At 49.7% G+C, this 13794-nt stretch overlaps 1 protein-coding gene across 1 annotated transcript in view; it reads right to left on the bottom strand.

The window, feature by feature from the left end:
- Lrfn2 (leucine rich repeat and fibronectin type III domain containing 2) overlaps nt 1-12656 on the bottom strand; it is a 26500-nt gene extending 13844 nt beyond the window's left edge. The window contains exon 1 of the mRNA XM_050165103.1: nt 11257-12656. Within this exon, the coding sequence (XP_050021060.1) occupies nt 11257-12656 (1400 nt within the window). The remainder of the gene's footprint in view (nt 1-11256) is intronic.
- Nucleotides 12657-13794: the final 1138 nt, after the last annotated feature.

Genomic DNA, 13794 nt, shown 5'->3' with positions numbered 1-13794 from the left:
GGGGGTAAGGGAGAAGGCTGGGGTGGATAGAGGGTGTGGGGGAAAGGAGAAGGCTGGGGTGGATAGAGGGTGTGGGGGTAAGGGAGAAGGCTGGGGTGGATAGAGGGTGTGGGGGAAAGGAGAAGGCTGGGGTGGATATCTTTAACTGCCTCATTCTTACTCTGGTTTTCTTTCCAGGCTATAGAATTTGCAACAATTCCCATTTTAAAGTCAGAAGAAACAAATTTAAGATGGCTGCATCAATCAAGGAGCTGAATTGAAGCCAAGAACCTTGGCTTTTGCCTTCTCCCCACCCCATGCTTTCTCAAGTCTTTGGCCACATGTCCAGGAAGGGCATCTGGTCTTGGAGGTTGTCTTGTCTCCTCTCCTGATGTTTTCTGCCTCCTGTGGCTTCTAAGGCTCCCACTGTGCCCTCCAGAACATCAGCTTCCTGTACTGTTCATTCCGAAAGGAAACCACCCCAGCCTCTCCCAGGCTTCTGCCCGTTACAGGTGCAAAGCCATGCTTCTTTAACATAGAACATCGGGCCTTTGATCTGGTGGCTTGGGGTGGGGTCCTCGGAGGTTTCTCAGAGGCAAGGTGAGGAGTGCAGGATGACTCCCAGCCACAGCCCACAGCCTGGAAAATTCCCCTGTCCCCGTCTGGAGGGGGAGACTTGCTGACTCCCAGCCACACCCACATGGAGTTTTCCAAGCTTTTCCACTCAGACCTTCTTGGCAACAGTGGAAGTCTGGGGAGGAGATGAGCGCAGACTGGGAGCAGCCTTGGCATCGGCTCAGCAAGCACGAGGTGGCATTTTGATGGGTGGTAAAAATATCTCCCTGGCGTTCAGGGCCAGCTGCCACCTCATCACCATCGTAACTTGTAACTTTCAGATCCTTTCCCCATGCCCAGAACCTGAAAAGCCCACTCTGTCCATATGTCCTGCGGGATAGAACAGGTCACCAAGCCCCTGACCCCAGGCCATCTTCAGACCCTGTAATGGCTCTCTGTCATCACAGCCAGATGCTAGCCCAAAGGCCTTCAGCCTCTGGGGAAAGGGAAGGGCCGTCAGGATGCTGTGGCCTGCCTAATGAGCTAATTAAACATTATCATAAATAATGATGAGCAGAGCTGCTGAGGATGTGGCTCAGTGAGCAGAGTGGTTGCTTAGCACACACAAGGCCCTGGGGGTCCATCCCTAGCAGCACAAAAACCAGGTGTGGCCATACGTGCCTTTAATCCCAGCATTTGGGAGGTAGAATCAGAACCAGAATTTGAAAGTCGTCCTTAGCCACATAGAGAGTTGGATACCAGCCTGGGCTACTTGAGACCCTATAAAAAGATCTGTCATCAGAGTGAGAAGAAATCGGAGGAGAGAATAGTGGGGAGGGGGACACACAGGCAGAGGAGCTGGGTCAGCAATGCAGAGGGAGGCTCAGCTACACAACGGGAAGCAATAGTGCTTTGTTCCCACTGGGAGCCTTTCAGGGGCCTCCACAAGGTTCCCAGCACAGACAGGCATAGCCAGGTATCTGCCAGGAGACTCAGCATGGCCTTGTCTGGAGGCATCCGCTTCACTTCCACACCATACAGCAGTGGCCTTCGCATATATGTGGATGTTGAGGGAAAGGGGGTTCTCTGAACATGGCAGGTCCCTCGTCCCGGAGAACTAATCTATCTTCTCCCAGCAGACTATAGCCACCATCCTTCATTAGAGCATTCCCTGACTTGCTTTCAAGTCCCTAGTGACTCTTGCCTCCTGCAGTATAAAGCTCAAGCCTTGCTCTGGCCTCCAAAGTCCTACCAGATTGTCCTGCCCCACCTCAACTCCCTCCCTGCCACTCTGTTCCAGACCTTGGAGTCCTAGCTGCTTCTCCAGCAGGACAGGCATGTTGTTCTACCCAGGCCTTCGTATGCACTGCCCCCTCTGCCAGGCCATTTCTGTCACTTTAGATCTCTGCTCCAGTGCCACTCCTGAGAGGTCACCCCTGATGACTCACATAAGAAATGGCCCAAGGCTGTCTTTTGCTTTGTTTTTCCCAGCGCACATTTAAAATAATATTAAAAAAATGTATCTTGTATGTATATGTGCACGTGAGTGCAGTGCCTGTGGAAACCAAAAGAGGACGGCAGATCCTCAGTAACTGAAGTTACAGACCACTGTGATCCTCCACGACTGTGGGAAACCAAGCTTAAGTCTGGAAAGGCTCGTGCTTGCTTTTAGCCCCCGAACCCCTCTCCAGTTCCTAAAATATTTGTTTTAATTTTTAAGACAAAGTCTTATGTAGCCCAGAATGACTGAACTCAATAGAGAGTTGAGGGTGATCTTGAACTCCCAATCCTCCTGCCTCCACCACCTGAGCGCTAGGATTAGAGGCATACACCTCCACATTCAGTTTTTGTGATACTGGAGGTTGAAGCCTGAGTTTTGTGCATGTTAGGCATGTACTCTTATCAACTGAGCTACATCCATGACCCCATATTTTAAATTCTTTCCCTCCCTTCCTACTTCCTCATAAACCTGAAGGCTTCTTCAGGACCAGGATTTGACTATTTTGTTGCAACCAGCGGTAGTGACTAGATATTAGGTACCTATTTGCTGTCTTGACTTCCCTGCAATGGGGAACTGTATCCTGACATTGTAATCACAATAACCCTTTTCTCCCTTGTAGCTGCCTTTGCCAGGTAAGTTTATCAGAGAAACAGAAATAAAACTCGAGCAACAAGGATGGAGTGGAGAGCAGAGCCCTGCCCCTATCCTTGTGCTAGCTGCTCACACTCAGCCGGGGGTGGGGGTGGGGGTGGGGGGTAAGATAAGGAAGGCTGCTCTGCATCATGTCTTTCTTTCCACAAGCTCCTCATACTGTCTCTTTTTGAGAGTTTGCTTTCTGGTCTCAGAGCCAGAGATGAGAAATCCATGGTAGAATGAGGCTGGACCAGAAGCTCTGGGCATCTTCTCTCTCCAGAAGATAGGGGCCCACCCAGATGTGGATTGCAAATGTTCTGTAGGCCATAAACCCTGATGTCCTGGGATCATAACATCATAACTGGGATGATGCTGCGATCCCAGCCTTAGAGGCGAGGACATCAGATGCCAGCCAGCCCCAACTCCGTAGATGGTGGCAGCTGGCTCAGCAACCAAGGGGTCCTGAGGTGGGCCGAGGGTGGATGCAGAGTGTTAGAGGACCTCAAGAAGAGGGTTACATGCCTGGACCCCGTGCCTCCCTGACTCCTGCATGTGCCAGCTGTCTCAAAGAAGTCGGGGCCTATGAACACCTGGGAAAGGCTAGCCATCAGGAAGTATTTGGTGTTTGGTACGGCTTTGATGGTTGAAGCTACCAGCACTGTCTTGAAGTCCCTAATGCTCCTCCAGGCTTAACCACCTTCATAGAGTTAAACATGCATGGGCACCATAGGACCCGTTCTCTGAGTTACTCTTACTGGGGGTAGAGGATGCCTTTCTGGAGAGATTCAATCAGAGTCACTCCAAACTACAGCGATGTCCCCATCCAACCTCATCCTAACCCTAACCCAGAAGTTCTTCTAGAGTATGGGGGATGACAAGCAGAGAAATTGGTTTCAGGAAAACAATATTTGACCAGGCAAACATATACCTTATTCTATGATCCCTCATCAAATCAATTTTCCCTTGTATAGCTGTCTTGGTCTAGAAAAATGGAGACACAAGAGTTAGCCTGGCAAATAGATGAGAAGGAAAGTCGGGCGGGGTCCTCAACAGAGGTATCTCTAGCCTTCTTGACTTCAGTACTTCCTGGTTTTTAGTACTCCTTGGTCTCAGTACTCTCTAGTCCCAGTACTTCTTTGTCTCAATACTTCCTGGTTCCAGTATTTCTTGGTCCTGGTATTTTTTGTCCTGGTACTCCTTGGTCCTAGTACTACTCCTTGATCTTGATAGTCACTGGTTTCAGTACCTTCTGGTTCCAGTACTCACTGGTCTCAGTATTTCTTGCTCTAGTATGTCCTGGTCTCAATACTTCTCGGTTGATGATGAAGGATTCTCATTCTAACTCTTGATTTAATTCCTCCTCCACCCCAGATTAAAAAACACACAGGGAAGAATCTATTCCCGTTTTACAGAGGAACCAAGTAAGACTGAGGGCAGTCACATGCTTTGCTTTTGGCCACAGGACTAGTAAATGAGTCTTGGTAAAAGTCAAAGGCTTCCAGAGAGCTAGTCACCCCCCATCTTCTCTATATTTTGGAAGGTGCACTGCACCCAGCTTTGCAGATGTGCACCCATACAATGTAAGTGGACATTAATGGTTGGGCCTACAGGCAAATCTCACACTTTGCTCTCTTTATCTTGCTTTCTGTTTTCCCTAAGAAGGAAGTGTGGCAGCTTGCACCCCTGCAAACATTTTGTCCAGGAAGTGACCTTAAAGGAAAAACCTGAGCTGAGGATGGTAGCAGAGAATGATAGAAGGGGGCGGGGCCCTTGGTGACTAGGCCATTCGGAAAGGCAGAACCTTCCTTTTGGATTTCTCTTAAATAAGGGGTGTATGGGTGAGTCCCTGTCCATCCATTTCTTCTGCTGCTGTGGGGAGGCCTCTGCTCACTTGCTCTCTTTGCTATTATAACTGCTTGATACACTTTGGATTTTAGAGAGCAGCATCCTGCCTGTGTTTTCTGCTAAGTGGTCCCGGGTGGCTGTTTTGGGGTAGAACCAAGGCTCGGTTGGCACCCATGTTCCCTCCTTATGCCAACATTTCTGGCACTTGAAATTGTGGAGAAGTGACTCTGAGCAGAAAAGTCCCTAGGCCATCTCCCAAATGGGCTGCAGTGAATGCCTGGCCATACCCCAGACTTATGGGGGCATTAATAAGATGGCCTGCAAAGTGGGGGCTGGGGTGAGTGGAGCTTAGGCCCACAGTTACCATTCCTATCTGTTCTACTTGTTGATACCCTGGTTCAGTAGGAAGAAACCCCAGGAAGGCTGACTTTGATGCGACCTCTCCCAGCAACACTCTCCATGCCTCTCCAGCTTCCAGTGGCACAGACTTCTGTTCTCCCACTTGTGGGTGTCCAGCCATCCCTTTAGGGGAAGCCAGCCTGCCTAGGGACACGTGTAGAGGACCCTGCACCTCACATGTCCCTCTCCCTTCAGGGAACAGATCTGCCCTTGTTGCCACAGCCATGAGAGCAGAGCTCCCTGCGAGATGGCCAGACAGGACCCTGGCTGTGTAGACTTCGCCTTTGTATCCTCTCCCTGGGTGAGGAGCAGAGCAACAATAACAGGCATCAAGATTAGTATTGAGTGTCAGCTTGACAAGACCTAGAACCATCTAGGAGACAAATCTCTGGATACTCACACTGTGAGGGGATTTCTGGATTGGTCTAACTGAAGAAGCTACAGGAAGATCTACATTAAATGTAGGCAACGCCGTCAGTGGGCTGGGGTCCTAGGCTTAATAAAAGGGAGAAGGGGGCAAGAGGAGCACCAGCATCCATCTCTCTCGGCTTCCTGACTGTGGGTACAATCCGATCGGCTGCCTCCCCCACCCTGATAGACTGGACCTTCAACCTGTGAGTAAGAATAAATGCTTCCTTAAATCACTTTGGTGAGTTGAGCAACACAGCAGATCTGCCCTGAGCCCTGAGCAGCTCAGCTCCATAGTCCAATGTCTGCAGATGTGGTGTCTGGTGGCCTAGAACTCATAGAGCAGGAAGGGCTTCTGTGGTTGTCCCCCAACCCACCTTCAAGGACCCTCTTGTCCCGGCGTTGAGATGCTTGCCACATCACACACAGGCAAGCCTGGAGACTGGCTGATCCCTCTGAGCTTTAGGTAGCAAGTTGGCTGCTCCCTGGCCCCCCCTGGGGACTGTTCCAGCATCTCATCTGCTGATAGAAGCTCCTGACAGCTCTTAGGGGCAGTGTTTGTGAATGTCACTTGGGCCGGTAATAACATGCAGGGCTCTTAACTTTTCCATGTCATACCAGAGATGAGGCTTAGCTGAGATGGGGTGTCGCTCTTTCCTGGTGGGGAGGGGCTGCTCCTCCCCTCTGGGGGGCATTGATGTTATTCTTTTCCTGAAAGGTATGGCCCTGGTAATGAGACATGTAACTGTCAATCTTTCTCAGTCACACAGGAAGCAAGCCAAATACCACTTGAGGACTGAAGGAGCCCAGAGTGTCCCAGGCCTGCCTGCAGGGCTTGGCTGTGCATCTGGGGAGAGAAGCACCTGGAGGGCATCAACAGCATTTAATCACAAGGGCACTTATATGACAGAAGTTTTCCTTGGTCACCCAGGACTATCCTTATCTTCGCATTAATTCTGGAATGTGGCTTTCCACCTCATGCATTAGACATTGCTCACAGCGACCTTGGGGTTTGGTGAAACCTTGGGGAGCCTTTGGGTACCTGTGAGTGACATGGGCTCAGGTGAGGCTAGATGCTCTGAGCCTCCTCCATGCTCAGTGGCTTTGACCTCAGGCTCTGCAGCAGAGATGCCAGAGAGGGGCTAACATCAGGCCACAGGGCCCTGCACAGTAAATCCAGGCAATGGAAGCCATTCTGTCCTGCTTAAGAAGAGACACAGGCTTTGAAGATGGTGTCCCCTTAGTCAGGAATCCCTACTCCTGCCTCTCCAGCATCCCTGGGAGGGACTTAGCTGTGTCCTCCTGGAGCCCCAGAAGATCATGGTGGCTGGTGGTAAGGCTGCCACAGGGCGGCTCTGAGGCCTCTTTTCCTTCTATTGATCAAGTCTGGAATCTGCAGCCTGTATGGATCAGACTTAATAGTGACCATGGTGGGGAAGTGACTACAGATGCTGGAGGAGAAAAGAGAGCAAAGCCGGCTCCTCCACAGCCAGGGAGGCCGTGAGTGCAGGATAGAGCTGGTGGGATTTTACTCTTGTGATAGGCTAGTGCCTGCTTCTCTCTGTGTGGGAGTGCGTGTGCATATGCTTACATGTATACCTATGTATGTGTGCTCTCTCTGTGTGGGAGTGTGTGTGCACATATGCTTATATGTGTACCTATGTATGTGTGCTCTCTCTGTGTGGGAGTGTGTGTGCACATATGCTTATATGTGTACCTATGTATGTGTGCTCTCTCTGTGTGGGAGTGTGTGTGCACATATGCTTATATGTGTACCTGTGTATACTCCTCTCTTCTACTCAAAAATTCTTTAAATAGATCAGAGGAGCTGGAATTTCTTTGGAAGTCCTTTCATCTTCAGGGTCAATTTCACCTTATCTCACGCAAGCTTCTAGAATCTCATTTCTATGCTGAGCCATCCTGGATTGAGCACAGTACAGCTGTGCTCTGGCCAGCCCGACTAGCTCCATAGAATCACAACCTCTCCTAGCCTGAGCAGTGTTTCTCTGACACAGCAGAGAGCTATGGAGTCTGCTAACACCCTGTCATTATATGGCTACAATGTCTTTGTGAGCAACAACTTTAATTCCAAGCAAGCCCAGTCCCCTCACCTTGGATTTGTGTGGCTGTAATTATAATGCACTCCTTGTAAGAGATACACGATCAAGACCGATGATAGGCAGATAGACAATGATGGATAACTGTAGGCAGACAATGATAGATGATAGGTGGGTTGGTAGATAATAACAGATGGTACATGTTATCTCTCTCTAGATGGTAGATAACAAGTAGATTAATGATGGACAGGTAGATGCTTTCTGGAGACTGCACTGCGCGTGATCCTCGTTGATGTTTCTAGTCCAGGTCTCCCGACACTGCCTCGAGTCTGTTCTTGTTGAGACATGAACACAGCTGAGTCACCCTGTAACCCACTGCTGTTTCTTCCTTTTCAGGGGGAAGATGCATTTTTTCAAAAAGTTCAGGGTCTCTCTTGGGATCTTTCTTGGCTACTATAGACTTCAGTACACCCACAGAGGCCAAGCATGGGAACTGTAGGCAGGAGCTGGGATTCACATTATAGCATATCACTGCAGCTTCCTGTGGTAGTGAAGAAACACCTAAAGAGAATAGTGCTCTAAAGAAAACGGGTTTCCTGGGGTTCATGGTCTGGAGATTTAGGTCTAAGATTGGATGGTCCTTCTGCTTAGGACTCTGGTGATAGATAGATAGATAGATGATAGACAAATAGATAGATAGATAGATAGATAGATAGATAGATAGATAGATAGACAGATAGACAGACAGCCAGAGACAGACCTGGAGCTCCTCAACAGGACTGAGCTGTTTAGCGCATGCTCCAAGGATCACCCTAGCTCCAAATCCTAGTGCTGGGTTACAGACAGGAGCCATCATGCATGGCTTTTACATGAATTTTGGAGATTTGAACTCAGGTCCTCCTTTTTGTGAAGCAAGCACCTTACTAACAGACCTGTCTCTTCAGATTCTTTGTGAAGCATTTTTCTCATGGTATCCTATTTAGTCTTCATGAACAGTCTTAAGGGGTTACCCTTGACCACTGCAGTTGTAAATTTTTTAAATTTCTGATGAGTCCTTTTTAGTCTAGTATTTTTGTATGTGTTTTGTTTTGTTTTTGTTTTTTGAAACAGGGTTTTACTAAGTAGCCTAGTGTGGTGGTTTGTATAGGAATTCCCCCATAGGCTTATATATTTAAGAGCTTAGTCATTAGGGCATGGTACTACTTGAGAAGGGTTAGGAGGTGTAACCTTCTGGAATATGTAAGACCTTGTTGGAGGAAGTGTCTTGGGGTGGGCTTGAGGTTTCAAAAGTTCAAGCCAGGTCCAGTCTCCCTTCCTCTTCCTGCTCTCTGCCAATCTGGTTAGAGAACTCTCAGCTCCTTCTCCAGTGCCATGTCTGCCTGCAAGCCTCTGTGCCCACAGTGCTGATCATGGACTAACCCTCTGAAACTGGAAGCCAGTCCAATTAAATGCTTTCTCTTAGAAGAGTTACCATGGCCATGGTGTCTCTGCACATCAATAAAACACTGACTAAGACACTTAGACAGACCTAGGCCTCACTGCGTACAGCAGACTGGCCTTCCACTCCCAGAGAGCTGCCCAAACCCGCCTCCCGAGGCACTAGTGTTGAAGCCCCACACGACCACCCCTGGCTAAACGCTTTCATTCTATTTTTACTCTCCAGATTCCCAGTCAGCCTAGAGAATAAATCTGAATTTTCCCTTGAGGAAAAACAGGAGCTCAGCCCCAAGCCCTGGTGTTTCTCTAGGTATTTATGAGACCCTGGTGAGGGTAAGAGGGGACAACTTTTAACAGTGATGTGGCCATTCTGCTGCCTGTGTGCCCAGCTTGTCTCTGCACCCCTCAGCCATGTCTTGCATCAACCCATGCCCAAGCCAGTCACACAGGTGGAGACTTTTTATCCAAGTCAAAGCCACGTGACAAGTCCACGTGTAAAGAGTGTGCACTTGTTTCCCAAAGGTCAAAGGTCAGCCTCACAATCTAGGGAGGAGACATAAATAAACAAGGTCTGCGCTCCACCTCGGCAACTGACAAAGGGAAGAAGACATTGCACAATCAGGATTGGGAGAACTGTGACCAAGAGAAACACTGTCACGTGCCACCTATGAGAGGAGATAAATATTCAAATACAGCAAGCCACCATTGTAACTGACTTGTTAATCCAGTAATTCAACCCTGAGGAGAATCTGCTGAGAGAATCTTTGGCATTTCACCAAATGTATTTTTATTTTGGTACAAAAAAATCCATCATAGTGTTACTTTTATTACTGAAAAATGAGAAGCCACCGAAAATTCCAGTGACTGAAGGCTAACTGTTAAATCAACAAAAGAAACTTTAATGCCATGAGAATTAAAGCAGCCAAGCAGCTCAGGTCCTGAGTGGAAAGGATGAAGATGAAATGATGGCGGAGATGGACCAGTCGTAGTCTGATATAAAGCAGGGTGCTGGTAGAGCTGCACGGTGGGGGATGCAGATCTTACTGCCCTCTCCACAGATTCCTCACCTGATGTTCTACAATCACACACAAACACACACACACACACACACACAAGTGCACACACCAGGTAAGGGTGTTCTCAGCTCTGTTGTGGTTTCCATTGTACAATAGCCCTCAAAGACACACTGGCTTCTTCCGTCTAGAAATTGGTCAACCTGGAGTCCTCCGTGAAGGGACTAAGATTCTTAGACTGTGGCCTCTGGAGTCATCTGATGAGGCTGTGGCTCCATCTCAAGCTCCACTGTGTGAGCACAAAGTGAACCAGGATTTCATCTAGCACCACACAGTCCCTGAGCAGTAGGGGTCATGTCACATCCCTCCATCTCACTGAAACTGAGGCCAGTGTGGGAAAGAGTTCCTCTGAGACCATCCCTGCAGCTTCTGGTGCTGGTCTTTGGCTTCCTTTTTGTTGCTGTTTGCTTTTTTGAGACAGGGTCTTGCTATGAAGCTTTGACTGGCCTGGAACTCATCATGTAGCCCAGGCTAGCCTAGGACTTGTGATCTTCCTGCCTTTGCCTCCAGACTGCTGAGGTTACACCAATTTTATTTATCATTACATCAATATGTGGCTGAGATATATAATTCTATTGCCTTTGTATTGTTAGCCTCCCTTGACCTTCTCAGCCACTTTACAAAGTCTGCATCCTTGATGCTTTTTCCATAAGGAGGTTGGTGTCCAGAGGGGTGGTAGACAGGATGAGACTCTGGAAGACCTGGACAGACCCTATGAGCCAGTTTCAGGGAACCGGAACTGGGCCAGCAAGAGGGCTCTTTTCTCTCTAGGACTGCAAAGAAAAATGGCAGAAATCTCTAGAGAAAAGAGGTAACCTGAAACAGGACCCAAGCCGGAGGAAAATAGAATTTAAGGAAGTAAGAAACTGAATATATGGGGCATTTATGGGGGCTTTGATCCAGCTCAGCCTGTATTAAGTTCTCAATGATTTGAGGTAGCCCCACCACTCTCACACACATTTCTCCCTCTCTCTCCCCACACCTCTCTCTAACACACACACACACACACACACACACACACACACACACGCACGCACACATACACACTGATTTTCTTTGAATAAACTACTTGCTAGGAGACAGATTCTTCAGCTACTGTACTTCTCAGTGGCTCAGCTCTTGCCCTGCTCTCCTGGCAAAGCATTCAGAGTGTCTAGCAATATAACTAACACGCCCCTGTTCCCGTCTGCAAGACATAGTCACCTAGTCCATCCAGGTGGGAGCCCCTTACCTGTATCAGAGGCACAGGTGACCCAGGATCCCCCACAGGCTGGAGAGAAGGAAAACGGAAGCAGGTGTACACGGTGCACCCACCCCTGTCCCCACCATGCTCCCGTCCCACCTGGCCACACTGTGGCCACTGGCTCACCTGTAAATCAGTACCTCGTCGTCAGAGCAGTTGTACTGCAGCTGATACATCTTCACTCGGGGAGCTGACTTGCTGACGGACCACTTGACCAAGGCAGATGTGGTGGTCACATCTGACACAAGAACAGCCCTCTCCTGGGTGCTTTTGGGAGGCTCCCCACCCCCACTGCCTCCCCCTCCCCGGCTGGTCTTGCTGGAACCTGTGATGTCTGAAAGGCGAGACTTGGGGGGTGCCATCCGGCTAGTGCTGTTGCTGAGGTGTGGGAGCTGGACAATGGAGACCTCCACTGTGGCCGTGGCCTCTCCTGCAGCGTTCGCTGCAATGCAGGTGAAGGCTCCGCTGTCCTGAGAGGTGGTAATAAGAATGTCCAGGGTGCCATTGTCATATACGGCAGTCCTGGAAGAGTTTCCCACAAGGCGGTCATCAGGGGCCACCCAGTGGATCAAGGGGCTAGGGTCCCCAATGGCCTTGCACTTGAGAGTGGCTGCCTGGCCCTCCAGAACCAGAAGCTTGTGTGTGTGTTGCGTGATGAGAGGTGGCTCACACACAAACTCTTCCTCACGAATATGCCAAAAATAGCGCCCCTTGAGGCCTCCAGGGGAACCACAGGTCTCCAGGTCGTCATCCCTCTCCAGCCTCCTCAGCCAGAGAAGCTCACAATTGCAGTGCAGTGGGTTTCCCCCAAAACTAAAGGACAGGGGTGGGGCAAAGGGCGTGGCAGTCAGCAAGGAGGCCTGGGAGCGAGCAAAGATGGGGTCCGGAGGCAGCTTCTGCAGCCGATTGGACGTGAGGTCCAGGCGGGCCAGTTTCTGAAGGTCTGCAAAGGTACCCTCGGCAATGTGGTCCAGCAGATTGTGGTCCAGGCTCAGCTGGTGGAGGTTGACCATGCGCCTTACAGAATCCCACGGCAGTCCGTGGAGGTTGTTGTAGGATAGGTCCAGATCCTCTAATGTCAGCAGGAAGTCCTCAAAGGCATCGTCAGCGATGCCACCCAGCTGGTTATTGTTCACAATAAGGTGCTGCAGGTTGACCAGGCCCCGGAGTGTGTCCTCCCCAAGGCTGGGTAGCCGGTTGCTGTCAAGGTGCAAGGATCGGAGACTCTCGAGGTCCAGGAAGGAGAAGGGCTGGATGTGGCTAATGGTGTTCCTAGACAAGGTCAGATCCACCAATCCCGTCATATTGGCAAAGTCCTGGCGGCCAATGTGGATGATGAAATTGCCACCCAGGCGCAGCTCCACTGTCCTCCGGTCAATGTCAGGGGGCACAAAGAGGAGCCCCTTGGAGGGACACAGCGTCCCCAGTGACTCAGACAGGTTCTGGCAGACACAGTACTTGGGGCAGGCATCGACCACAGCAAACGCCATGCCAAAAGCCAGCAGCCCACCAAGCAGAGTCTCCATGGTCTGGTCACTCAACCTCGGCACCTAGGAGGGACACAGCGTCAAGATCAGCAGGTGATTTCCGTTAACTTTCTGCCCCCCCCCCACCAAGAATGCCACACGGCCTCAGGGAACAGCAGAGACAGGCTGGGCCCAGGCAAACACTCATCCTTTTTCTTTTAAGTCTTCTAATGTACATCTACTTTATCTTTTCCACCTTAGCTGCTGTCATCTCCTAACGACTTGATCCACTGTCTCTGTGTTTATGGATTGTTTCCTATATAACACATGCCACAAGAGTTCCATGATGGCAGACCTTTCATCTGCTTTATGAACTGTCTTGTCCCAAATCCCTTACACAGTGCCCAGACACCTGGAACACCATACTTCCTCAGCTGGAATTTGAGTTGGTGGGTGGACAGATTATCAGTTGTTAGATTTTAGCTGGGTAAGCAAGTGGACAGATGGAGGAAAGAGAGATGGATGGGTAAGTGGCTGAATGAATAGATTTGATAGATATGTCTATAGATAAAAAAAATGGGTGAGTGGATGGAGGGAAGGATGGATGGGTAGATGCGTAGGAGGGTGGATGGATGGGTGACCAGGTGGATGGATGGATGGATGGATGGATAGGTAGATGGATAGGTGGGAAGGTGGGTGGGCAGATGGATAGGTGGGTGGATGGGTTAGTGGATGAGTGAGTGGATAGGTGGAGAGATGGACGGGTAGATGGGAAGGTGAGTGGATGGGTAGGTGGCTAGGTAGATGGGAGGAGGTAAGGATGGATGGGTAGATGGATGATGGGTTGAATGGATAGATATACAGATGGGTTACTGGATGCGTGCGTGGAGAAATGAATGGGTAATACCTTATCAGTGGTTCAACCATGAAGTGCATGCTGCGGTTGTCTTGTGAAGAACAGTGTTAGTTAGTTCAGGGAAAGCATGGATGAAAGTGACTAGCGTTCCTAAGGAGAAGGAAGTGGCCAGGAAGAAAATCGACCCTGAGAGCAGCTGGGGTTGGTGCGGAATTGGCTCTGATGGTTCTTCAATGAGGACAAATCACTCAGCTGCTAGCTCTTGATCTCAGGAAAGGGAAGAAGGAAAAGGAATGCGCTTTTGAGAACTTGACTGGTGCTCGTCCACCCCCTGGATTCTGC

Source organism: Alexandromys fortis, unplaced genomic scaffold, assembly GCF_014885135.2.
Source record: "Alexandromys fortis isolate MF-2015 unplaced genomic scaffold, M_Fortis_MF-2015_v1.1 scaffold_121, whole genome shotgun sequence".
NCBI classification, from domain to species: Eukaryota; Metazoa; Chordata; class Mammalia; order Rodentia; family Cricetidae; genus Alexandromys; species Alexandromys fortis.
Note: the sequence above shows the minus strand (reverse complement) of the source record. Positions and strands in the feature narration are given on the sequence as shown.